At 32.0% G+C, this 27,888-nt stretch overlaps 3 protein-coding genes and 1 pseudogene across 4 annotated transcripts; all 4 read left to right on the top strand.

Annotated features, from left to right (window-relative positions):
- Positions 1 to 294: 294 nt before the first annotated feature.
- On the top strand, positions 295 to 5,204 carry LOC114375261. Its single transcript, XM_028333038.1, has 11 exons — positions 295 to 662; positions 1,020 to 1,135; positions 1,844 to 1,956; positions 2,048 to 2,253; positions 2,680 to 2,961; positions 3,049 to 3,107; positions 3,252 to 3,288; positions 3,406 to 3,477; positions 3,596 to 3,746; positions 4,248 to 4,391; positions 4,490 to 5,204. The coding sequence occupies exons 2-11, from the start codon at positions 1,027 to 1,029 to the stop codon at positions 4,886 to 4,888; spliced, it is 1,572 nt and encodes a 523-aa protein (XP_028188839.1). The 5' UTR covers positions 295 to 662; positions 1,020 to 1,026; the 3' UTR covers positions 4,889 to 5,204.
- Positions 5,205 to 5,550: 346 nt separating this feature from the next.
- LOC114373894 lies at positions 5,551 to 11,162 on the top strand (annotated as a pseudogene).
- Positions 11,163 to 16,556: 5,394 nt separating this feature from the next.
- Positions 16,557 to 18,451, top strand: LOC114374174 (protein SHORT-ROOT-like). The gene has a single exon (XM_028331784.1). The coding sequence runs from the start codon at positions 16,672 to 16,674 to the stop codon at positions 18,001 to 18,003; it is 1,332 nt and encodes a 443-aa protein (XP_028187585.1). The 5' UTR covers positions 16,557 to 16,671; the 3' UTR covers positions 18,004 to 18,451.
- Positions 18,452 to 24,976: 6,525 nt separating this feature from the next.
- Positions 24,977 to 26,691, top strand: LOC114374300 (60S ribosomal protein L38). 2 transcript variants are annotated; one of them, XM_028331930.1, is made up of 3 exons: positions 24,977 to 25,098; positions 25,699 to 25,882; positions 26,459 to 26,691. In XM_028331930.1, exons 1-3 carry the CDS (start codon positions 25,096 to 25,098, stop codon positions 26,479 to 26,481), a joined length of 210 nt encoding a protein of 69 aa, XP_028187731.1. In that variant the 5' UTR covers positions 24,977 to 25,095; the 3' UTR covers positions 26,482 to 26,691. The 2 variants fall into 2 exon arrangements, with proteins under 2 accessions (XP_028187731.1, XP_028187730.1); XM_028331929.1 differs by lacking the exon at positions 24,977 to 25,098 and having other exon boundaries at positions 25,693 to 25,882.
- The last annotated feature ends 1,197 nt before the right edge of the window (positions 26,692 to 27,888 follow it).

The raw sequence follows: 27,888 nt of genomic DNA, 5'->3' as shown, positions 1-27,888 counted from the left end.
ATTATAAATGAAAGCTTACTTTCAGCAAATAAAAAAAAACTAATTACTCCTTTATATAGTTAATGAACGTCTAGTAGATTTTCTCCATTTTTAATTAAGGAAATTACTTTTATGCCAATGAAAGTGCGACGATGGTTCATTTCTTAGAATTGATGACAAGGAGTGGAGGTAGATATTTCAGCATATGTTAGCACGCGAAAAAGTTAAACTCTCCAAACTTTAAAGGGGTTAATGATCCAATTAATCGATCTATATATGGCTTAAGCAACCAACCCATCCATGCTTTTATTTTGTTTTTTTGTGTCTTGAGAATTAGTTAAAGAAAGAGAGGGGATGACAACAATCTCATGGTGTTTCGGTTGAGGTTAGATTTGGCTTCTTGCTCCTTAGGAATGACATTTGACTAGCTTGAATATTCAAGTTGTTTTCATACACGTATATATACACTTTTCTGCACCCTTCTGAGGAATGAGAATGTGGGGATTCAGCTTCAGCTGTTTTGGTTTGAAGAAAATTGAGAAGGAAGATTATATGCCACTTTTCATATGCAAGCTAGCTACATTAAAAGTTTATTACGGAAGCAAAGCAAGGAAGAGCCAGTGAAACTTGTTGCAGGTCTTGAGAAGAATATTTCCAGCACGTTTCATCTCTCAGATTATCGAGTAAGTTATTTAGAAATGACAACAACTACATGCACTTCCACAGTAAAAAATGTTCTTTCCTTGTAGCCAACTCCTTCTATGTGTAAGACAAACTTTAAAAAGTTCTAAGCAATTTCACCACGGAAAGCTGCTACAAGTGCACTGCACATGAGGAAGATTGCTTCTTCTATATGTATCCAATTAACATGCATATACATATTAGATCATGAACCATGGAAACTCCCTTCCTCTCCCTTGGTTGATTGCATATATATATTTCTAGTTCTTGAAACAACACGGTTATAGCTAGAAAAAAAATGCTTAGAGTTGAATTGGTAGGGAGAATATATGAATATCTTGGTTCTTATAATTTGGCAGGTTAAAGATGGTCATAGTCAATGTCACCAACGGCCTAGTATCTACAGTAGTGATTATAGTCTTGATTTTCCCAGAAGTTGCATCACAAGCACTCTCACCCAGTGATTCTGTTGCAGGTAAGATTTGGTTTCCTCGTAGATTCAATATATTCATTCTTCAGATTTTCTAAAATTGCCATGCACTTATGGGTATTCAAGTATATACTGATCTCGAAAAGTTTGCATAGTTAACGTGGGATATATAAAATTGTTATTGTTAGTCATATGATTTAAAAATCAGTTCCTTGTCTAATGTCAGGGAATGCCCAAATGGGTAAGAATTAAATAACATACACGTCTACTTGACTAGACGTAAGGTGGATAGCAATAAATTGAGGATATTTTTTGTTTGCTCTCTTCGCAAATTGAGTGAGTATATATATATATATAGGAAAACCCAAATTGAAATTAGTCTATATAGTATGTAATATGAATATATTCATTAACGTTTTATACCAATTACTAATTATGTTATCCTTCACGCTTTAAAAAGCAATGAAGAGCAGATCCGATACTGATTATCAAAGTTAGTAATTTTAAATAATCTATTGTTATTATAGTATATAAACGTAAAGAACGCATTGGAGTATCATCAGTTTTAGGATTTCCTTGTCAAATCGTAATAAGTGCTAGAGTACAATTTTTGTATTTGATGGTCCAAAGTGAACAATAATGGTTTTTCTTGCACTATACATGATTTTGAAGTTTGTATGAACCCAAGTTTCATTTTTTTGCTATTGGCTGTGGCATTGACAATGACAAGTATTATGTCCATGGTTGATGCAGATAATGTGTCAGAAGCCATTATACACCCGGATAATACTATTAGAGTGGACCCTTTAGATCATTTCCAAAAATACAGAGGAGGATTTAACATCACAAACAAGCATTATTGGAGTGTAAATCTCTATTGTCCCTTTTCGTTTCTAAATGTAATTTCTAATTTCTAACATCAAAGATGTTGTTAACATGTCCTTAATGTTTTTGTAGTCTGTGATCTTCACTGGAGTATATGGATATGCAATTGGGGTGCTCTGCATTTTGTGTGGAATCTTATATGGAACTTTTTTGGCAATATCCACGGCTAGTCACAAAAATGACGGAGGAAGAAGGATGAAGAAGGTCTTTCCTTGTAATTATAAGAGTTGTGATCTTTCACTAATTCTTTTGGCTATATTGCTCACCATTTTTACTATGTAAGCGGCTCATCCTTGTCTCTAGCCTAGTAACAATGACATTTCTGAATTGGAGCATTTTTTTTTTCCCTTTCAAACCTGAAAGGGTATAAACCGGTCCACATATATAACATTCGTGATAGGCTTATTTTAAAGGTTTTAAGTAGTTGATAATGCATTAAATTGTGGACAAATTGCAGCCGTGAAGGCTCCAAAAACCTTGAAATTGACCCTTTTTAAAACTTTAGGCAAGAGTTAAAATAGTCTTCCAAATTGAAAACGGAATGGTCATAGATTTATCACAACTTGAACACGGTGGACATAGATACAAAGAAAGGCATGAGCTGTGTAATATTAGTACCATAGACAAGTTTAGTTTTGAAAGTAACAGTGAAAGTGACCAGTACATTTACTTGATGTATGTATGCATGGCTCTTGTTTTTGTAGAGCTGCAACTGGGCTAGTTCTTGCTGGGAGTGCAAGGTTCCATTCTGAAGCAAAAAATTCAGTTAATATTATAATCAAGACAGCGAATAAGGCATCAGAAACGATACACAACACAACAGGAGTGTTAAAAGACATGGAAAGTAACTTCATGGAAACCAATGTCAAAGCTGATGCTTCTGTAAATCTTGACTCTACAACTGAGAGACTTGATGATGCATCTGCAAAAATTGAAAAGCAAGCTAGGAAGAATAGACGTCTTATTTACAAGAGCTTGAAACTAGTGTAAGACTCCCTTTGTCTCTCTTACTCCTGATGAAATGTAAAACGAATAATGCATTTCGTGGCAATAAGGAAATCTTTTTATCGCAGGTTTATAATTACCACGGTGATTATAAGCTTGAACTTGGCTGCTGTAATAGCTTTGTCAGGTATTCTAAGTTGTTCTATATGCTTAACATGAATGACATGTATCTTCAGATTCATGAGAATTTCAAATTTGTACATCTTTTTTTCTTTTTATTTGTACACATGATACATGGTTCTCATAAAATGTTGGAATTTTCTGTGAACAGTTTCTGGAGTACTGAGGTTACGGCGGGCACTATACCTGTAAGCAAGCTAAATTTTATCAGCTTGAAGCCATAGAATCAAGTGTATTGACTACATGTATGATATGTGTAAGAAATCTAAAATCTTGTTTTGTTGTTTTCCTCTTCTTTTCCACAGGCTTGTTGTATTATGCTGGCTGATGACAGTGATATGCTGGCTATTCTTTGGAGCCTATTTCTTCTTGGAAAAGTAAATTCATGCCCTTTCTGAATTATATTTTTCAGCACTTACATTTTTTTTCCAACAATGAATATGTTTATAAGGTGGAAGTTTGAGTTTAATTATGAAGAGTTCTTTTTTATTGTAGATTTTCTGGTGATGTATGCACAGCTCTTGACAGCTTTCAAGAAAATCCCTATAACAACAGCCTAAGCTCAATCCTCCCTTGTGATGAATTGCTCTCGGCAAAGTCAGTTCTATCTGATGTCAGTGCTGGAATCTACGTCCTTGTTAATAAGGTAACTTTTGCATAATCACAATTCAAAACATCAGTTCTTGTACATTATGACTGCACATCAATCAACAGAACTAAAAGCATAAACTGAGCCTTCTAGTCTTATAAATAAGAGTATAACATCAATTTGTTCCTTCAAATGACACCACCAACCAATTTGGTAAAAACAAATTTAGTTCCTGACTTTTACAACTGTCCATCAATTTGTCACTAGTTAATTTGGTGTCTAACATTATGGAAAACAAATTTAGTCCTATTTCTTACAATAGTTGGTCAATTTGGTCCTACCACACACTAACGTCAAAGTACCAAATTGACTAACCAGCACCAATGCTAAGAGCCAAAATGTCTCAAAAGTTGCCAAAGTGAGGGACTAAACTTATTTTTTCACAATATCAAGGACTAATGTTTTGGTGTTGCAATTCTACTGTTGTACTATATTATTGTTTATGCAATATTGGCGTTCTGATGAAGGAATAATGTTTTGGTTTTGGTCATTGTCCAGGTGAATGCAAAGATATCAGCCATGCAGGCAACATCAGCTGTGAATCTTGTTCAAGTTTGCAACCCCTTCTCAGCCCCACCCAAGTATTCATACCAGCCAGAAAACTGCCCTGCTAACACTATACGAATAGGAGATATCCCAAAGGTAATATTGTCTTGATGAATTATATTTTTTCCCTTTATTACTACAAGACCAAGATGTACTATAAGTACTAACACCATCATTACCCTGATGCATTCAAGGTTTTGAAGCCTTTTTCTTGTCTAAATGCAACTGATGGAACCTGTGACAATGGGTATTTAATACCCGGCAGTGAATACATGAGAGTTGAGGCTTACACAAGTTCAATTCAAGACCTACTGAACGTGTATCCGAGTATGGAAGACTTGTTGGAATGCCAAGTGGTGAAAGATGCATTCTCTCAAGTCCTTGTTAACCACTGCAAGCCTTTGAAGAAATATGCTAAGATGGTATGGCTAGGATTGCTGTTTCTTGCAGTGATCATGGTGTTGTTGGTTGTGCTATGGACTATAAAAGCTAGTCATGAGCACCGTTATCATCTTTCAGATGGTTCTGTGGAGCCTCATAGTGCACCAACCAAAGCCTTGGAATCGGGACCAGTTAAAGAGATTGAGATTTGACAACAACTAAATTCATCAAATATTATACTTAGTCCAAAGAACTTAGGAACCGGGTACTGGAATGCAAATGCGCAAGCATCTTCCAATAATCCCGTATAGTGTAACATTTTGTAGGTTGTACATACTACATAGTCAATACATACACAAGTCAAAAGATAGACCAAGGGCATCTAGAATTTGCCTTTGGTGATATAATTTTCACATAACTTTTTGTTCAAAAGAAAAAATTCACACTGGGGACCAACCCCAAACAAAAGACCATCCAGATGTACGAAAATCATCAAACAACAAATGAATGAATCATCTACATTTACAAGTTGTCCTTTTTTTCCTCCTGTTTTGCTTAAATATATTTAGTCTGCGTAAATAAGATAATATTCATTTTTGTTCCCATAAAAAATATTTTTTTAGTCTTTTATTTATTAAAATGTTTCATATGTAATCTCTATTTTACACAAGTTTTAATCTCAGTGTGATCATTATAAAGAAAAAATATATATTTGTTTTTTATTAACAATTTTTTTTTAATCTTTTGTTTATGCAAACAAGAAACGCACGCCACATTTTCATTTTTATTTCTAGAAGAAGGCAATATATTTTCTAGAGACTAAAATCAAGCATGTTGTTTCCTACATTCTACTGTTATTTTATGCATTTTCCATTACATTCTGGGAAGCTCTTTCCAGGATGAAATAGGAAGTGCAAGAAGAAATAGTGGAAGTGCAGGAAATAGTCCTAATCAAGCATTCACTGTTAGTCAGGACTGATAACATATTTTGCTTCATTTTTTTTTATCATGCAATGTGTCCAACTTCCTCAAAAAACAAAAACTCAGTATCTTTACCGGGCCAACCGAAATTTGGGCCTGCTCGTAATCTCGTTTTACCCGAAATTCCATGAAAATGAATGAATACACAATACTAATATACAATACACCACATGAGGTCAATGATGTAATACAATAATACTAGAATTGAATGGAAAATGGAAAACAAAGGTAATGATGACGATGAAAATGGTGATGGGTGTCCGTGTCCGGTGAAGCTGAGTGATTGTTTAGAGGAACTTGTGAGGTTGACTCTCAACTCTCACTCGCACCATCTCAATCTTTCTTCCCAGTTTTTCTCCAACTTCTCAAGGATGACCCAACGCACTCATCATCTTCACACTCACAATCACAACCAAACGGTTAGTAATTTTCAATTTGTATTCCTAAACTGCTTCTGTTACTTACATCCTTGTCTGTTCTGTTTTTAGTTGAAAAGGTTGTTTTTTATCTGGGTATCTTCAAGTAAGAAGACAATAAACTCACGAGTCAAATAGTCAAATTCATTATAAATTTCTCTCTTTTTTTTTTTCTTCTTGGTGGGGGTGATTTATATTTTTGAGTTTAATAGAGATGTATTGTCATGTCATCTAGTTAGAAATCATTTTGATATGATTTTTTAGGTAATTATTATAAAAGTCAACAAAGATATCATTTCCATTGATGAAGTGTATATTTTATTTATTTTAGATTTTTTTGGCAAGACAATGTGTATGCGTATTTTTACTATCTTGCAGATTCTTTGGAAGGAGTGCCACCGTATCCCTTATACAAGCGCATTGCTTCAGCTCTGTTGAGGTGCATGGAATCTGAAACATTTTGTAGGATAGGCGGCAATTTAGCCATGACCAATGAATTTGAAGATTCTTCCATTCAGCAGAAGCGTAATGAGTGGCACAAATTGATTGTAGAGAAGGGGTTTGAAATAGAGAATGTAAATGCAGTGTTAAGTGTCGCATTTCTTTGCTATGCTCTTGTTCATCTACCGCAGAAGCTGGTTTTAATAAGTGTACTTTTGTTTCAACAGATTTTGAAGAGTGTTTTCTTTGAACTTCATGTGCAAGAGCCTTCTTTTCACAGCTAAATGGTATGTATTTATCACTCTGTACCCTATATGATGAAGTTCAATGTAATCACGTCTGGAAAATGTGTTCTTTTGCATAAACCGTGCTTCTTGGTAGAAAAATTATCTATTGCCACTGAAAAATTATCTATTGCCTGCAGATGGCCTAAAACCAATTGAAGGGAGGTGTGCCAGTGGGAAATACAATAGGTTTCAATATTTTTTTTTAATTCAAAATATATTCTTAGATATGTATAACTGTTATTTCAATTCCTAATCTTTACATTTCCTCCATTATAAAAGAGTGTCACACTATCATACGTTAACATTTGTGATTCACATTGAGTTGGTATTAAACCACCAAATTAAATGTTTTGTTGTTTGGATTTCTGGAATTGAGTCTTCTAGATGTAAAAGACATGAAAGTAACATTGAGTAATCAATTGGAGGCAAACTCAACCAACTGAACAAACAGTCGGCTTATTTTTTGAAACTTTGAGGCTTGTTATAATCAAACCAATTGGATGTCCGATTCGGGACTATATGACATGACCAATCAATAAAAATACTCTAACACCAAGAACAAAATTTGAAAGGGTTTGTAGCTTCAACTTGTATGGGCTCAAATTATTAAGATTTGGCCTTTGAAGATATGAGCGGTTTGATTCTCCATTAGGCCACCTATACCCCTCCCCTACCTAGGTGCATGTCCTTCCAATATAACTAAAACAAAAAGGAATCAAATGCCTTTCCCTCCTGTCTAGGGAGCGGAATTATGTGATATTTTCATATTTTAAATTCTCTCAAAATAATCTTCATAACGAAATCCACAAATGCACTCAATACAATATTATATCATAATCACTTGAGCCATATCATATGGACCTTACCTTACTTGGATCTTATCTTCTCTTAATATTTTGCTACCAATCTACTATGAGCTATATGCAGCCCATTTTATTTTTCCATTCACTTTTTCATTTTTGATTTATTTTTCCCCCTAATTTGGTTTCCAGGATTAAATCAGGAAGTCTAATTCTCTTTAATAAGTCTGTGGTGTTTGAAGTTCAGGTAATGCTTGTGTGGTTAATAATTAGTGCTTCAGTCTTAATGGCTTTGCTCTCTTAACTTCACCAGTATGTCGGGAGTAAGACAGTATCCTACGTCCTTTGCCTTGTTGGAGGCAGAAAGCCTAGGAAAAGTTCTTCCTGGAGTTGAAAGTAGTGAAGAAGGTACTGAACATCCTGATTATAGACAAAGAAGTGGAATGAGCTTGTATAGCTATACAAATAATCATTCAGAGAGTTGTTCAATTCCAAATGAACAACCAAAATAAACAAAATAAGTACTCCAAGAGGTAATTTGTCCTCATACTGTATTTATACATCCAAAAAAGTTTTTAAAAGGAAAGAACCACCATTTAATCTATGCCTAAAATAATTCCAGATTTTATACCGATTTTTCCACAGTAACACTTGCATAGCATTACAGGTGTAAAAGTCTACCGGAGGTTTTACACAGAGAAGGAACAGGCAAATGGTGTTCTTGCACTAATTGTTTCAAAATTCACCCCTCAACCGTATGATTCTTTGGCTAGCTTATTCTGTGTGGGTTCATTTTCTTGTGATACCATAATCTCAAATTGGATTTTAAAATCATCTACAACTCCCTTATAAGACTGCTTCTATCTTGTCCAAATGATTAATTATTAGTTTGATGTTGTCTTTGATTTGTTAGTTTTTATTACTTTCTGATGATCATAGTATTTATTACATATGCTAAAAAAAATGGTTTACTTAGTAAACAGTAATTAATATAATCATACATTGATGTGTTGCATAAAAGGGACAGAAACAGATAATAACAGCTACTAATGTTTTTGTAGCTGCATATGTTCATGTTTCACCTGACTGCAGGTGAACTAATACTTAGTGTTCTTATATGAGGGTGAATTATGTTTCTAAGTGTAAGAACTAATTCTCAAGTGTTCTGGCTTTTATGTTGTTCTGCTTTTTTTCAGGAATTAAGGCATGAGGGTGTTCAAAGCCTTCTAGGTCTGATGCATACCACAGGGACAATTCCTAGCGCACTTCCTCCACCAATATCAACTCTATTAGCATCATTTAATTTGCCATGCAATCCAAATGTAAGAACCTTGGGAACAAACTGCTCCACATTAACAATAAGTGTTAATTTTGTAGGACTTTTCACTGTTTTCGCTATAATAAATTTTTTGGGCCTCTATAGGATGACTTTATTGATGCTTAATTATATATGTAAACTTGTGATCATTATTCAGGAAAATGGGTTGACTGAAGGAGCTCATGCATTGGCCAAGCATGCTTGCAGGAGTGGCAGTGGTTATTGGGATTCTCTAAATGGAAACAGTAAGGATTTAAAAAAAAAAAATTAAAATAGAATTTTTTAGATTTATCTTTGTAATTGCCTTTTGATCTCCATTCTGTCTTGGTTATCTAGGTTTGTCAGCACATGGAATCTGTTTCCCATAAGAATTTGATACAGTTTAAAATCAGAACTTCATTGAATTCCACATAGACTCAACACAGATCTAGTAGATGAACTTCCCAACCAGCCTTAGATCCAAGGCTCTCTGAGAAAACAATTCTCGGTCCTGCAAAACAGAAAAACAGGATAGGCATCAAGCCATCAAGTACTGTTAATCATGTTTGGAACTCCCCAAACAAAAGATCAATAATAGGAACACATACACACTAAAAAGAAAATGATAGACACAACATTTATGTGATTTGGCACCTCTTGCCCATGTCAACAAAAGCACTCCAATAAAATATCCACTATCTCAACAACATCATAAGTTTTGTGGAAAACTTGAAAACCATCCCCAAATGTGTATCACTCTATACACCCGAGTATCTCTCCACTCAAGAGTTATAAGGAATGATAAATATTCTCTTCTCATTTCACAAGAGACTCTCCACTACTCAAGTGACCTCTCTCACTTGCTTGTGGATTCCTCCTCACTCTTCTCTTGGGTATATAGTGGATGGCATGCCTTCTTCCAAGGATGAAATTAATTACTCTTTACATTTCTAAGACCCTTGAAAAGTAAATCTCTTCTTCCTAGAGTCGTGAATTAATTTCATAACAATTACTAATTGTTATGAAATTACCCACTCATTGGAACCATCATCTTAACCTTATCCTTTTTATTTTATTTCATTTGGAAGATTAAATTGATGTTCCTAACAAAACATACTCCCTAGTCCATATAACTATACCACATACAGTTGAATAACTGCTACACAACTGTCCTACCATATTATTTCCCCATCATATACAATTAGATAACTCTCCTAAAACTAGACCTATTTCAAATTCTGGCCTGCAATTTTCTTATTTCTCCTAGAGCACACAATCCACGTTTTGGGCTTGGTCTTTGGATGATCCAAAACCTAACATCTTGACGTTGGGGCTCGGGCGCCGACATAATTTTTCTGTAAATGTTTTCTGAGTTAGGTTCATAAGTTTGCTGAAATGTTAAGTGAGTTTATTAACAGTGTGTTGCTTTCAAATAAGTTGATCATGCTTTCATTGATCCGGTCTTTTTCTATGTTGTTTCTAGATTCTAATAAAAATAAGCTTGCTATGATTGTTATTAACCGCTTAATGGCATATTGTTGTTGGCTGAATGTGCATACTGTCCCACCACATGGAGTTGTCTTTGAAATAAGGGTTGCTGGTGGATATGGTGCACGTTGGACAGAAGATGGAAGTAAGGTGTGGATACCCACTAAATTCTGGTATTTATCTGCTTCCATTACAGGTTTATGCACGGTATACTGTCCTATCTTGTCTCATAATTTGAAGTAGGACTATGTTCAAAGTTAAGCATTTGATGTAACTTGTGTTAGACTCATCCACTATTCATTGGCTGGGAATAAGGTTTCAACCTGGAGGAAAGTTTTGTACTTTTCAACTTGCAGGATTCATTGTTATCAAACTTGGTAACAGATAGTTCTTGTCTATTTAAAATAAATTCTCTACCCATTTCTTTTGAATGTTTTTCTTTTTCCAGTTTATTTGATTTTTAGAGCCCTACATGCAAGATGGTCACTCAAAGGGATGGAAGCACTAGTTCTGCTGGCCAGGCCACAACAACTGCACCTTTGTAATTGAATGTCACACGTTTTCCTTTCATCTTGTGATGGAACTGGGTTTATGGCACAGTATTTGTTTTTCTGTCTCTACTTTTCAGCTCTGGACTTTAGCTAACAATCTAGTCTAATATCTCAGAGTGATCTACTTAAGTAGATTTGTGTATAATGTATATAGATGGTGCATTCAGTATAAGTGTTGCTTGTTTCATCCTGTACTTTTCGGAAAGAAGTATCCGTTTAGCTCAAGTTGATTATTAAAAGTTGCTGACAAGTTCCACTATGACTCCTTTTTTATTGGGTCCGTAGCTCCTTTTAATCTTTATCCATTTGACTTCTAGTAGTTATGGGTCCTTGACATTGCCATATTGGGGCTTGATGGTCGGTTTTATATCTTCATGCCTTTTATTCTTTTTCTTGTCGGTGTTTTACATGAGCACATCTTGTGATACATTTATTTTGCAACAATAAAGACCAAGCCTCATTTCACTAGGTAGAGGTGGCTAAATAGATCAATTTTCATTGGAAAAAATTACTGTGAAAGAAATAAGTAACTTTATACTCAAATATTGCGGGTGTAAAGGTGGTAAAATTTTATTTCACTTATTCATAAATTAGCATTTTGAAGAGTTTTTTTTTTTTTTTTTTTTTTTAGTTTTGGGAAATGTTTTTATTTTCTACCAAACGTAAGAAACTTTTTATTTCTGTCACTTTTCTGGAAAATGAGATTCTTTTGATATTATAAGTAGGATTGACTCAAGAGTAAAGCAATTAAAATTTAAGCTTTAGTGTTAACTAAAAGGTCTTATATATTACTTTTTTCTTTAAAGTAAAATAAGTCTTAATTTTTGTTTTAGACCTCAAATTCTGTTGGATCAATCTTGATTGTAACAAAATGAAACTTCATATGCAAGAAACAAACTGTAAAACTTGATTCAGGGATTACCATGTGTAGTTTATTTTATTTTTATTTTATCTTAAATGTGATTTTAATACAACTCACAATTTTATTTTTTATTTTACATTGGTGACATTACAAAGTATAAACTCCTATAACCTGGTTCACTGATGAAGGTTGCAAGCAGTTTTCCTTGATTTTATTATTTTTAAGTGGCATATGAAATTGTTCTTCAAAAGTGTTGTTGCTAGTTGTGGTGGCAATTACTAAATCAGACGACCTTGGCCTGTGTTTGAGCCATTGGCACAATAGCTGGAACCTATCACCATCATTACCTTTAACTTAGCCATGGCTCACATCCATATTCTATCCGTCCCTATTGTCCCGCCACTCCAGTGAATTACAGTTATACATACACACACGAGACACCAGCTTCTGTTTCCTGTTTGTGGTTGTCATGCATACCTAAAACTCTTGCATAGGGTTGCACGATTGTTGTAGTACAAGCTGGGAGGTAAACCAAGTTGTACTTGTCTATCTTTGTTGCATGTAATTTATGTATATTTGCACGACTAACAAGCACAAGCAAGTTAGTTAAACTGTCTCTAGCACACTAGCACCACGCATAGAGACATCTGAATGAGTCATCAAAGTCGATGTCTTCCATTCTCAAAATGTTACACTTTCAGTGTCCTATTTCATCATGTTTAAACCAAGATTCGTGGAAAGTAATAAAAAAAAAGAAACAAAATAAAACAAAAAGTGCCTTAATATAATATACAACGTTTTAGTGAACTTAGGTAAATTTTGTATAGGAACAATCCAGAGGAAAATTTAAATTAGATTTGGACACATATCCCATTCTTGGATGTATCAATCTGAGTTGTTTCCTGCACTCTTTTTGGAATTTTTCTTATCTTTTGGATTGATAATTCTGAAAGTTAAAAAGAATTATCTTCTTGTAATTTTACATTCTGAATTGAAACATTTCGAAAGGAAAAAAAAAAAAAAAAAAAAGATCTGTGGGGGAAGTTAGTGGAGGCATGTAACGTCAGCCTCCCCAAAGTGCTGCCTCGTTATGACAATCTTTGAAACAAGTCATGTGACTCCAATTTTCCATCAGCACATGTAATTATTGCTTGCATATGAAGATAGAAGACTTTGATGAGATATTGAGATTAGATATATATATGCAACACATTGGTTAGTCTACACCATTGCTGATCGATCTCCATTTTTGGGAACAATTTTTTTTTCTTCAAAACTATTTCTTTGCAGAAGTTCTACTTGGAAATAATTATTTTTCAAACATAAATTAAACCGAACACATAAATCACTAAAAAATTATAGGAATTGAAAAAAGCAACTGACCTCAGTATGCTAACTAACGGTTATTCATATTTTATATGCATCTTGGGTTTAGAGATTTATTACAACTTTGTAGACCCACAATTGAATCACGTGAAGGACTAATTTTTCATCCACAGTCAATCTTGTTGCCTGGCAAGATTCGGACACGTTTTCAATTTTTGCATATAGTTAATGGCAGTTGATCAATTGATGAAATACGTTTTGTGAAAAGTTTTCAAGCAGATGCAGCAATTCTCTTTGTAATTATTTTTCCTGCACATTTACTGATAAGAAGATTAACTGATTGCCTCTTAAACTGGAGTGAGATAAAGAAATTTCGTGATCCTTGAATTAGCTAATTAATTATTTTGTTAGAGAAGTGACAATAAGTTTAATTAGTCTAAAAGTCTTATTAAATAGTGAGTGACGGAATTATATCATCAATATTACGTACAAAATCGTGAAATTTAAAAAAGTTAAGTTGAAAAATCTTGTCAAAAAAGTATAATCCTTTACAAACTTCGTGACATAACTTTATATCTTGTAGAATGTGATGAATAAGGCGACACATGTAGTGGACAAGGAAAGTTGCAAAATCATGGACCACCATCAATAGGATCGCCCATAAACCTTTTTAACAAAGTAAAATAATTATTAAGAAACGGTTGAGCCTATGGCAAAGACATTTTCTCCAATGATTAGATGGTATGTTGGTAACAAGAGCTTTTCTTAACCTTGTCTTCTTGCCTAATCATTGGTGGGGAATAAATTCCATTTGATACCATATCATTTTGAGCTATTGTTAAATGCAACTTAATGTAAACACGCATGGATGCTAAAGTTCCTTATTAATTATATCCAACAACATTTCAAGAGTTGTAGATTCTTTTTTATATTTATTTTTATAATGATTAAAACAACATTGTTTTATCTAGAATCTATTTATTTTTCAAAAAGATTTTTTTCCTGAAAAAATAGCTGAAAAGGACAAATTTAGTTTGTCCCTAACACCCTCTTGGTGTGTATTTGATTTAATATTTATTTTAAAAAATAATTATTTTTAATAATTAAAAAAAAACAAGTGATTATTTTCAATAAATATACATTTTTTTTCTATTTGCTTTTCTATCTCATTTTCTTCTTATCCTTCACTTCCTTTCCTATCGCATCAGAAATTATATATCACTATTTATCTCTCTCTTCCTTCTTATACACTAATTTTGAAATGTACGATTATTTTTCCTAGCTAGACCATAGCAAATATGTCTCCAGGCTTAATATATAATTTCATTTTATGCCTACCAAAGCTTACAGTTTTAAGCTTTTGAATAGTATCTAAGTTTAGTTCATAAACAAACAGCCCATGTCCTCCTCTCTGTCTTTTGGCTTTTGATATTTAGTAATAGGATCATACTATATGCAGAAAAATTAGGCAGCGATAACATATTGGGTGTTCTAGAGTAGAATTAAAGAGTATATCAAAGGATGACCACATGCCTGAATCGGAAGCATATTTTTCTAGACTAAATTTTTATGCATATGCTATATAATTTATTTTGATATCTGAACTTTAGAAGGTGACATATATGATACACCCTCAAGATGCCTATCCAAGCGGGAGGGAGGTCATCAGGCATCTCTGTCGTTATCATCATCTTCTTATGGCACCACATTTTGTTAATTAGTAAGCAACCGGCAATATATATAAGAACATTGTATTAATGCCTAAGGGGAAGAAAAAAAGAAGGCAACATAATAGTAATTCCTAAAAGAGGGAGCTAGACATTAAGAGAAGATACAATTATTAACCTAGTGCCTGGAATGGAGTATATATAAGAGTAATTTAAGATTAATAGCGAGGTCAACAAAGTTTTAAATATCTAACAGCACAAGTACCATTATAATATGTTATATAGTATTTATCTATATCCTTTATCATCATCTATTTGTTTGCATTCACTAAAGAAATATGTTGTTTGTTATTTTTCTTTTAGAATGATCTGATTGCCTTATCGAGTGATTGAGGATTCCTAACCCGCATATCTTATGTGCGGGAATTTATGTTCTATCCCTTCCAAAGCAACTTGTGGGATTAAACTAGACACTAGCTACGATGACAAGGAATTGATGGGTTCCTTTCGTCTGCCAATGTCTTGGCCATCTTTATTCCTATGCATGCGACACATGTATTGCAAAGTAAAGATATTTCATTTGTGATCAATTTTGGTAAGTTTGTGACTATTTTGATTTTTTTTATTTATTATTATTGGCTGAAATTTCTCTCATGCTGATTCCGTTATTATAATAGATAATAGACCCAAATCATTGTTTTTTTTTGTTACAAGAGTACAAGACCCAATTAAATCATTTAATAATAAAACTTAAATAAAATTTTATTTAATAATAAAAGTATATTTTTAAAATATTGCAATACTATACATATACACATATATTATTAATTCCTCTAAATTTAAATTAAGTTAATCATCCGTTGACACTATATCCTGTTCCTATCTACCACATCTTAATAATCTAAACAGTGGGTTACTTTATATCATAATTATCATAAATATAATGTAAAATATCATTTAACGTACAGAGTGCAAGAGATATACATATGCATGCCTGGCTTTTGCAGTAGTGAGCCTTCGATATTCAGAGTATCAAAACTCGGAAAGCGAGGAATATATAGTAACCGGAAATAAGGAGCAGCAATATAATAAGCTTTGTCAGTGTCGCTGTTTTGTTTTCCTAGCTTCTTTCTAGTCTGCAATTCCTTTTCCTTACTTCGAAATTAAAATAATTTGAACAATATAAACACAACTACTATTGAAAATTATGTAAGTCTATAGTGATCGTTTATATCACTTCACCAATCCAACATAATTGGGGTTAACATAATTAAATTATAAATGTACTATAAATTTTTATTCATAGGATGATTCATTTGTTTTATTAAATAAAAGGATGATTCATTAGTTTCAATAAAAATTCTTTGCCTTCCAAAAACAAAATTCCTTGTGTAATTTTTGCTCAAATAAGATATAACTAAGCTTAACTAATGTCTCGGGATTCAATTCAATATAATTACAACAAATATCTCTTTATTGTAAAATGTATTTAATTTTCTTACTTTATATTTATAAAAAAAAGCCATACATAAAATAAAAAGGAAGCATAATTCTTTACTAGTACAAGATAATAAAATTGTGAAAGTTTGAATAAATAATAAAACAAAGTAAAAGAAAATTAGTGTATTTTTTTTCAAATAAAAACAAAAGGCTTAATTATATATATGTGTAATTATCAGTACATATACAGACGCAAAGTGATTAAAATACTAACGAGAGCGATGACAAGTTGTGAAAAGGGCCCTGTATATAATTTCCAAATCACGGTTTTGTGTTGGCCATTCCTCCATCCACCTTTTGATTAAAATAGTCAAAGGAAGAGGACTAGTCCATTGTTGTCCACCATCCTCCATATGCATAATTTTCCACAAACATCAACATGGACATAAGTCCTTACACTCCTCCAAAGAAGCTATCATCACATTCCACCATCCACTCCAATAACCATAACAACATCATTGCCGATGAGGCTACAACGTTAGATCATAACAACATCATGCACCGCAGCAACCACAGCCACACGTCCACGAGCCGTTCTTCTGACTCAGGTGAGCTTAGTGAAGACGGAAAATGGGCCCCCAAACTTCTCAGAGAGTGTGCAAAAGCAATATCAGAGAGAGACTCAACCAAAACACACCATCTTCTTTGGATGCTTAACGAGCTTGCTTCGCCTTATGGAGATTGTGATCAGAAACTCGCCTCTTATTTCTTGCAAGCCTTGTTCTGCAGAGCCACGGAGTCTGGTGAGAGATGCTATAAAACTCTTTCCTCCGTGGCTGAGAAGAACCACTCGTTTGACTCAGCGAGGAGGTTGATACTCAAGTTTCAAGAGGTAAGTCCCTGGACCACGTTCGGACATGTGGCCTCCAACGGGGCGCTTTTGGAGGCCTTGGAAGGCGAGCCAAAGCTCCACATCATCGACCTCAGCAGCACCCTTTGCACGCAGTGGCCAACACTCCTTGAAGCGTTGGCCACGCGAAATGATGAGACGCCTCATCTTAAACTCACAGTGGTGGCCATAGCTGGGTCGGTGATGAAAGAAGTTGGTCAACGGATGGAGAAGTTTGCAAGACTCATGGGCGTGCCCTTTGAATTCAACGTCATTAGTGGATTAAGCCAAATCACCAAAGAAGGCTTGGGGGTTCAAGAAGATGAGGCTATAGCTGTGAATTGCGTTGGGGCATTGAGAAGAGTCCAAGTTGAAGAGAGGGAAAACTTGATTCGTGTGTTTAAGTCTCTTGGTCCTAAAGTGGTAACCGTTGTTGAAGAAGAAGCTGATTTTTGCAGCTCGAGGGGGGATTTTTTTAAGTGCTTTGAAGAGTGTCTCAAGTTCTACACACTTTACTTCGAGATGTTGAAGGAGAGTTTCCCTCCAACGAGTAACGAGAGGTTGATGTTGGAGAGGGAGTGTTCGAGGAGCATAGTTAGGGTTTTGGCTTGTTGTGGTACTGGTCATGAGTTTGAAGATGATCATGGAGAGTTTGATTGCTGTGAGAGGAGGGAGAGAGGGATTCAGTGGTGTGAGAGGCTGAGGAATGCGTTTTCGCCAAGTGGATTCAGCGATGATGTGGTGGATGATGTGAAAGCATTGCTCAAGAGGTACCAATCAGGGTGGTCACTTGTGGTGACTCAAGGAGATGAACATATCTCAGGGATTTACTTGACATGGAAGGAGGAACCAGTGGTTTGGGCATCAGCATGGAAACCCTAGAATATACTTACTTGAATTCAATGAATGTGTGTGTATTGATGATCATTGTATCTATATATTATTATATATATATATATATATATATATATATATATATCTGTGTTTGGTGTATGGTACCATTACTATATATATATATTGGGGGGCTAGGCTAAAGCTAAAGCTAGCTAACCTTAAAACCAAGGGACTGAAGAGAAGTACACTGGAAATTAAGGTGCTCTCTGGGGATATATACCAATACCAAGAGTATTATTATTAGATGGAGCTAGCAATGGATGGATGGATCTGGATTTTTCTTTTAACTTTCTCGTATGATTCTTGCACACTTTGTAATTTTTCTCCCGTCCAAGTCTCCTTTAAAGGGCAAGACTTTTTGCTTGGGAGTTTGTGTTGTTAGACTTTTACACCTTTTTATTATAGTTAAGTTAATATATTGCTGCTCTTGTTTGAAGGTGTTTGCACTTGTGCTCTTTTTGTGAATTCCATGCCCGGCTTCCTTCCCTTTTTGTACATGGATTGTTTCCCCGAGCTTATTTTCTTTCAGTGCTTTGGTACACGTTGTCCGATTTCAATAGATGATTATATATCTCAATAATGTTATCTCTCTGCACAAAGTATTTTATGCATAAACTCTTAGAAATTCAAGATACTTATGTACAGTTGATGAGAGGAGAGGAAAAAGAAACCAAGAAAAATGGGTGTTGGTGATGAAATTAGATTTTGCAACTTCAGTTAGAAAACAATCTTATCCATATGGAAGTACATTGTTGATCATATGTACAGTAATACTAAGAAAAATACTAGACACTAATTACACGAATTTCTTTTGAGATTGACACTCGTCATATTAATATTTTTTTTATCTAAAATTATACACTTTTTTCTTCTTATTATTATTAGTATGACTTTCTCTAAAGAAATTAGATATATTTTTCTACTTTTAGAGTGGATCATGCATAATTATTTTAATAACAAAATAAGAGAAGTGATTATGTATAATTTCCAATTAAAAAGTTGCAATGTAATTAATGTTAATATTAATACTGTATAAGTTAGTGTATATAATGCTGACAAATAAAATATGTTAGTATAATACCTTTTTGAAAGGGTAGGGCAATGTTTTATTCAATGTCTCTTTCCATTTTCTAATTTATTTATTCTTATTAAAATTTTAGAAAATCACATTTAATAATGGTTAGACGTTAATTTGATACCTTTTATCATACATTTATTAAAATTTGATTCTTATTAAAAAAATTACAAAATGTACATTTATTAATTTGTGTCTCATTATATAACTTTTATCTTAACAAAAAAAAAATTAACTATTTGTATAATGTATCATTCAAACAGATAATTTTATCAATATATAAAAATTGGTATATTATTGATAAATCATATTGTTAATATAACATATTACACAATTAATATAAGTTTAATATATCTATACTAATAATTTAATTTCATTAAACAAATATTATATTAACAAAACTAATTCTAAACCTTGTATTTATTATTGATTTTTTTAGTATATAATGAAAGAGAAATTAGTTTTTGGATTACCTATTGTTAAAAAAAAGTGTAATTAAATAAAAATATATCTGATGGATTATATATTTAATCATTGTGACATTCCTTATCAAATCATAAAACTTACATCTCTTTCTTTATAAGTACCATATATATAATGGTCCTATTACAAATTAAAAATATCACATCCAGTATCATATTCGTGACAAATTGCACCATAACTTTTCGCTTAAGACCATTAATTCCAAAACATCTCATTCAGTACCTAATTAATTCAGATCGAAATAGATAGAAACATTATGTATGACAAAGTATTCCACACAATTACATTCTTGGAATTCAAATTTAAGATAATTAATTAGGCCAAATAGCAGAACTTTTAAATAGTGTTTTAGGTGTTTTTAATATATTATTTTCAATTAAAATTAGAATTTTATCTAAGTAATTAGTGTTGACCTTTTTTAATTATATAAGTTATAAAGGTAAAACTTAAATTCAATTAAAAAATAATATCAAAAGCATTTTAAAATATTACACATAAATTTTATATATCCTAGGCTAAAATGGTACGTGGCATGCCCACGATGGTTACATTATCATTTTTTATCCGATGGATTTATCATGGACAAAATCATATTAAATTGTAATAAGTTTTTTTCTATTTTGTTAATTTAATTTTCCAATTATAATTTTTTGTTTAATTAAAATAATTTATAATTAAATATTTTTAGGGGGATTTTAAAAAATCAAACAAATCCTTATATGCATAACAATACAGCAGAAATAAGAACAATGGGTTTCCAAATTTTGAAATAAATAATCAAATGATTTTACACACTTACATCATAATACATTACTTTATATATCACTATCACCTCATAGTAAATTAGTTTCAATTAGTTCTACACAGAACAAAATACGAAAATAAGCTAAAATCTCGATTAAAATGGGATGCAAATTCTTTCGATTATAGGTAATAAAGTTTTCTGCTAGAGTTTTTTTGTTTTAACGACGCCAATAAGATTTGAATGACCTAAAACTTCATGTAAACTGTTAAAATTAAATCTCCTGTTAGAGTATGACTCAAACTTGTGCATTGATCACCTACTACTATATGATATCAATTGGTTTCTAATATCCAAAATCAAATCTATCTAGTTTTAATATTAAGGCACCTGCATATGTCTAATCCTACAAAGTTGAAGGAAGGATCCTAGTAGAATAAAATGTGTTATGTGAGTTTTACACAAACACATGAATATATCTGAGATAGGCTCGAAAGAGTTTCTAATAAACTGTTCAATGATTCTACCCTTCTACAGGCTTTCGCTTTAAAGAGGCAACTTGGTGAAAAGAGAGAACTCCATGAGTGGGAAACACGGAATCGTACATGTGCTATAATTTTCAAAAGTTATCCGCGTCTGGAATTTTTATTTTTATAATTCTTATAATTTAAATTTTAATTCTCTTTTAGTCTCTTTAGTTTGAAAATGGTTTTTTAATCCTTATTATTTATATTTTAATTCTCTTTTAATTCTTATAATTTAAAAGTGATCTTTTTTATCTCTGTATTTTATATTTTAAGTCTCGTTTAGTCCTTACCATCAAAATATGAATAATATTATCAATTATAATTAACCACAAAAATATTAGCAAGTAATTCGTAACTAATTTATCATAAAATAATTTTTAATAAAATAAATAGTTGATAATTTATAACTAATTATTTTTATATATTTTTGTAATAAGAACTAAAAGATAGTTAAAATACGAATTATAAGAATTAAAAAAATTATTTTTAAACTATATGGATTAAAAGAGAATTAAAATATAAACTATAAAGATTAAAAAACTACTTTTAAATTATAAGAACTAAAAGAGAATTAAAATATAAATTATAAAAAGTAAAAAAAAAATATATAAAATAAAATATACGAAACTATAACAAATGAATAATTTAACATCTTCATATATATCATTCCTAATTAATTACGTGTTTACAGTTGGGAGAGGTAGAATTAATATAATTAATGAAAGAAAAAAGAAGAGGGCCCCATGAGAGACCTTGGTGGTTAGCGACTGAATGGTATGTGTGGCTTTTGGTTCAGTGATTTGAATAGCATATTTGCTTTAATGACTGAGCTCTTGCCATCCCTGCTTTTTAGTTTCTATAGGCCAACATTACATAGTGGCAAGCAAACTTTTTGGATTTAGATCGGACTTGTTGGTACCATTAGTACTCTTTTATACGTTACTTGCTTATCACACCCGCAGAATAACTTACATTCTTGGTTTCTCTCCTTCGTACACATAGATATATACATGCACAAGAATGTAAACCACAGCATAAATACATTACATGCATGACAACCGATATTTTTATTTTTATTTTTTTATATTTTCTTATCACTTCTAACGTTGCTTATAAACCATGATTGCTTCATCTAATGGTCTATAAGAAAACACAGAGGTAGCTTGGGTGGAACATAAATGCTTCCATGCACTATTCAAACAGTAAACGAAGAAGAACAATATCAAAAAGGAGTATATAGATACTTAAAAAGAATCTGGGTCAAGGAAAAAGGAAATAGTAAATATGTCACTACATATAAGGCTTTTTGTTCCCCTTTTCCAAAACTCGATTACTACAAGCTAAGTCACGCTCAATTTTCGAAAGTGAAATTCCCAACACACAAATGGCATATATTATGGTTTGGTATTAGTATATTTTTTGTCAAATAAAAACTATAAATTTATATTAGAAGTGTAATTTGTCTTAATGACAACTTTATTTGTAGGAAAACAAACATATATTATATTATTATATCACATGTTTATATATGTAACATGTAGCTAATTCATCTTATAACATTATTCATCTTAAATAAAATTTAATCATTTTTTATTTTAAAAAACTTCTTTTGGTAGTACTAAGAACCAAACATAGCATTGGGTGAGACTAACTAGTACAAAAGACCTTCGTATGTTTTAATTCTTGTTCTCTTATCTCATACCTATATGTTTAACATTGTGTTTCAAATATTCTTTTGATTTGGGTTTTATAAAAGTTTTTGGTAAGAGATTTAAAATAAAGCTTGTTTTACAGCGTATTTGCATTGTCTTAAAAACAGACGATATTCTACCTTTTGAAAAAAATTACGAAAAATTAATTGCTTCAAAATTCAACCCATTTCTTATTTTCCCTATGTTGTATAGTTATATTAAAAAATAACCATGAGACATTGAGCCATCAATAATCCCGTTCTTATTTTACCAATAAGAGACATTTTCAAGATGCAACTTGAAAAAAAAAATCATCTTAACAATTGAGACGTAAAAATAGAACTAAACTATTAAAAAGGGGGAAGGGGGAGGAACAAAACATAATGTTCATGGTGAATAAATTAATCATTATTGAAAATAAAGACCTTAGCATAAAAAATATTTATATTCAACGAATACCATATTAAACTTGTTCGATCGATTGTAACAAAAAAAAAAAAACTTTTTTGATCACAAACAACAAGTGGAGCTTTGATGATGTGGAAGCGATTTTCAGCCTAGCAATGAACGGTGGAGACCACTTGCAAATATTTGACACTCAAGTCAATAAGAAATCAGAGGAAAATCAATAAAGTTCTAAATCATATTTGGAGCGCACTCCTCTTAAGTAATCTCCATCCGTAAGAAGAAACAATTATCATATATATACATGCATGATAATGTTGTTTAGCATATAAATGATTGACTCATACTTAATTTTAAAGTAGAAATGAAAGATAATATTATAGGATTTATATTATTCATGCATTATTCATGCACATTACTTAATTAAACTAATTGAGTTAGATCTCTTAGATGACTCGTCCTTGATTTGGATATCAGAAAGTTATTTATAACCAGGTGTTCAAAAAAATTATAACTCTAAATCGAGAATATATGAAATATAAATAAACTCAACCCAAGAATTAAACAACTAAAATTCAAGCTTTGAGTCCACTAAAAAGAAATATTTGCTATCAACCTTTATAAGACAAAAAAATGTTACGTATTATAAAAAGACCCAACATATCTTTCTTATTTAAGATAAAAAAAAATCATTTTAAATTTTATTTTAGCACCTACTCACTGTTTGTTTATCATAGGAGGTCAGACAACTAGAGAAGAATGAATTGAAATTATAAAAATTGACTGGGATACTCATATTATATTATTAAATAATTACTAATCTACAGGTATTAAATAAGTGCTCTCATTGTGTAAAAAAAAATGCTCTCATAATAATAATAATAGAAAAGTGCTTTGTATGCTTGGTGGTTGGATTAATGTTTCTTTCTTTTTATGTGTTGTGTATAATTGTTTGGGCCATAATTCAGAAATCAGCTGTTGATTTGTGCATCCGACATAATTGTTTGTACACCTAGCATAATAGTGCAATTTCCATTTTGTCCTTCCGTAAAATTGATACGGATTGAACAATCCGTATGAGACTTACGGATTGTGCTTAAGTAAGATCCGTATGAAGCTCATGGATTGCCCAATCAGTAAGTGGCCCATACAATTTTTTTAAAAAAATTATTCAAAAATATGTTTTACGAATTAATTTAAAATTAATGGCTCATAAACTTGTAACTTTTGCATTATTAACATGATACTCTAACCAATTGAATTAATAGGATAATTATGTTATAAAATAATTAATGTCACTATATGTAACACTAAATTTTTTAATATATATTTAATGTGCATGTAAAGTTAGATAATAAATTTTGTGACGATTAATTTTGATCCAATAATTAATTTGTTTACATATATAAATTGTAAATAAAAATCATAGGTTTATTAACATAATGCTACTAATGTATTTTTTGACCTTATTATAATTAATTTTGATTTAATAATGTATTTTTTTACATATATAAATTTTAAATAAAAATCATAGGTTTCATAAAATTTCATATATGTAAACATATTAATTATTAGATCAAAATTAATTATCACAAAATTTATTATCTAAATTTACATGTGCATTAAATATACATTAGAAATTTTAGTGTTATATATAACGACATTAATTATTTTATAACATAATTGGTTTATTAGCATAATTGGTTAGAAAGTCGTATTAGTACTAATGTAAAAGTCATAGGTTTGATTCCTGCTTGAGTCATTAATTTTAAATTAATTTGAAAAACATATTTTTGAAAAAAAAAATAAAAAATTGTATGAGTCACTTATGGATTGACCAATCTTTATCAATTTTATGAAAGGACAAAATGGGAATTGCGCAAGTTATGCTGGGTGTACGAGTAATTTGCATGGTGCCTGGCAACACCCAAAATAGCCCGAGCTATCCGGACCGGAACATTTCGAGTTAAATGAGCCCAGGTATTTTTGGGCTTAACCTAGATAGAGCGAGGCCCATTTTAGTGAAGGATGTCAGGGTCGAAAATGGGCAAGGGGAAATTTTAATCTAGGGTTTAGTTTATAAACCCTAACAAGGTGTATTATGAATCTGAAGTAAGGGATCGAGCCTCGGAGGAGGGAATCGCAGCGAAGTCCACTATGGTATTTCTTTCTATTCTGATTATCTTCACCTATTGTTTTAGCATTTTGTAGTACTCTATCTGTGATTGATTCGCATTCTACGATGTGAAAACGAATGCTTTCGCATTTCACCCTTTCAATTTTTTTAATAATGATCAGCCTACGCCTAACTTGGATTTATCTTGGACTTGTTCGTTTTCATGAGTTCCCCAGTGGTAATGTTGTTGATAAGTACAATTTTGATTGTGAAGCTGAGACACTGTTTTAATTTTAAATTAATTTTTAAAACATTAATTGCTCCAGGTCAAGCCATTTTGCTCGTGTAATTCTTTCAGCGGTAGAGATTAGATACCCTTTAATTTGTAAAATGTTTGATTTGGATTAACATCTCAGAAACTGAGCCGAATGGCATCTTGTGATCCATGTTGTGGACTTCACCTAATGGGATAAGGCTTTGTTGTTGTCTTTGTTTGATTTGAACTGTGATTTAGTTTAGTTATGGTGAATTTGACTGTCATTGTTTCTGTATGTTTGTTTGAATTTTGCCTTTTCTTTGATTTTATACTGTGTTTTGGCGGTTGATGCTTACGAGTTACGTGTGGTGTGTTGTGTTTTATGCAGCCGAAGCAAATTCACGAGATTAAGGACTTCCTCCTCACTGCTAGGAGGAAGGATGCACGCTCTGTGAAAATCAAGCGGAGCAAGGATGTGGTGAAGTTCAAGGTCCGTTGCTCCAAGTACCTTTACACCCTCTGTGTGTTTGATTCTGAGAAGGCTGATAAGTTGAAGCAATCACTTCCTCCAGGTTAGTTACTCACATCACAACTATTTCTGCTGACACTTTTTATAGCTATATTATGTGATTATGGCACTTGGTTTTGAGTGTTTTCTCTTTTAACTTTGAAAAAAAAAACAGAGTGAAAATACATTTATTTAAAATTTAGAAAACATTTTCTCTAAATATATTTTCAAAAACAGGTCCAAAACTAAAAACAACAAATCAACTTTTTCTGTCTTTTCCGAAGAGGTGAGAATGTTGTGGCACGGTGACACCGTAAAGTACTTTCTTCTCGATAAATGATTTCTAAATCTTGAAAATTTGAAACTGAAAATTATTTTTAAAAAATAAAAACAGAAAATAAACGCTCAAAGCGACACTAGGTAGCTGAATTACATAAATTGGTATATTTCTACTTTTGATTGTAAGTTGGAATAATTCTTCAAATGGGAAAGCAAAGGAAGATTGTATTGTGGACAAGAAAATGAAACACCTTACATTGCATGTCTCAAAGTTTTGGATGATGTGTTTGATGAGGAAGTTCAAATGAATATTTTATGTCATTGTCTTATAAGTATAATTGTATATGATTCATCTTTGCAGGTTTAAGCGTGCAGGATGTGTGATTCTTACTGCTGTATGAAGATCAGGTTTTTCTCTGGATTTTGGGGATTCATAGTTAGTAAAATGGTTCAGAGAATTTTCGTATTTGTTGTTACATTTGGGATCATGTTAGTATTTTGTTTAAGACGGATCCAACTTGCTTGGGGATTATGTGGCTAGTTGATTAAACCTCGTTAATTTGACGTCAATACATTTCCAGTCGTTTATGGATTCGTTTTCGGCCGAACTGTAGATTAGGATAGGATCCTTCTATCCTTATCTACAAAACTGTAGATAAAAACATTTCTTGGTCAAAATCTATTGCCAACTTGTCACCTCAGACTAAAACAATGCTTGTCTACAAAGAAAATTGACTCGAGAATTAGTAAATGAATGGTGTAAAAAGATTTAGAATTATTCTTCTAATTGCACACACGTCATCTATTTGGCAACTTGTCACCTCGTTGCAAAACTGTCAAAATCATGTTTCAAATAAATTTTAAGCAAAGATCAATAGACTCATTTACTTTTACCAAAATACGAAATTAATAAATTTGAGCAAAATTGATTTCACAATTAATTCTTTTAAAAATCAAGTTTAGATACTTGAAACATACACTAAAAGTTCATTCGCTTATAGTAGTCTAGGGAGCGTGTTATAAACTTATAATTTCTGAGATGACATTAACTACTGAAATTACTTAGGAATTGTCTAATCCGTATCAGTTTTATGAAATGGCAAAATGAGAATCGCGTGCAATTACTACTGAATGTACCAGCAACTTTGCCGTAAAAGGATGTTCTGCTGTAACAATTTGTTTTGGAGTAGATTAAATCAAATATGGGCCTTTTTACATATGGACCAAAAGTGTGTTGATGATTTATTAACGGTTGTGTTCTGTGTGTTGATGCTTTGCAAACTAATCTACTAATCTAGAATAATTCTTGCATTCTGACATCATTAATTCAAAATAAAGATGTTTCAAACTCTCTATTTTTAATATATCTTAAATTTATAAACAAGCGTATATAGTTCCTCAAATAACAAGACGCTAAAAAATTGGCAAGGCAATGGAAGATTCGAAGTTATATACTACAAAACTCAAGACAAACATGGAATTGTAATGGGTGCTCGGAAGAGTTTTTTCAAAGCTTGTTTGAACTTGTAACAATGATTTATGACCTTTTTAAGTTTTTAACAAACATTTTTTAAATCATAGGAATTGAAATCAGAGGTTTATAACATTCACCTACATTGTTCAACCAATTGAACAAGATCCCTGGGTTAAAAAGGTTTAATAAGTTTCATAAAAACAAATTTAATTTATTTTAATAAATTTTTCAGTGATATTTATAAATAAGTTTTACTAAATAATTGCTTAATTAAGATATTTACCTAATGCATCCAAAACCAATTGTCAATCATAAAA

Source organism: Glycine soja, chromosome 11, assembly GCF_004193775.1.
Source record: "Glycine soja cultivar W05 chromosome 11, ASM419377v2, whole genome shotgun sequence".
NCBI lineage: Eukaryota > Viridiplantae > Streptophyta > Magnoliopsida > Fabales > Fabaceae > Glycine > Glycine soja.
This window is presented reverse-complemented; position numbering and strand designations above follow the sequence as displayed.

Coding starts and splice junctions, on each gene's coding strand:
- LOC114375261 (XM_028333038.1), top strand. CDS start 1,027: ATGGTCATAGTCAATGTCACCAACGGCCTAGTATCTACAGTAGTGATT. Junction 2,962..3,048: donor TACAAGAGCTTGAAACTAGT/GTAAGACTCCCT, acceptor TTTTTATCGCAG/GTTTATAATTACCACGGTGA. Junction 3,108..3,251: donor TGCTGTAATAGCTTTGTCAG/GTATTCTAAGTT, acceptor TTCTGTGAACAG/TTTCTGGAGTACTGAGGTTA.
- LOC114374174 (XM_028331784.1), top strand. CDS start 16,672: ATGGACATAAGTCCTTACACTCCTCCAAAGAAGCTATCATCACATTCC.
- LOC114374300 (XM_028331929.1), top strand. CDS start 25,693: ATGCAGCCGAAGCAAATTCACGAGATTAAGGACTTCCTCCTCACTGCT. Junction 25,883..26,458: donor GAAGCAATCACTTCCTCCAG/GTTAGTTACTCA, acceptor TCATCTTTGCAG/GTTTAAGCGTGCAGGATGTG.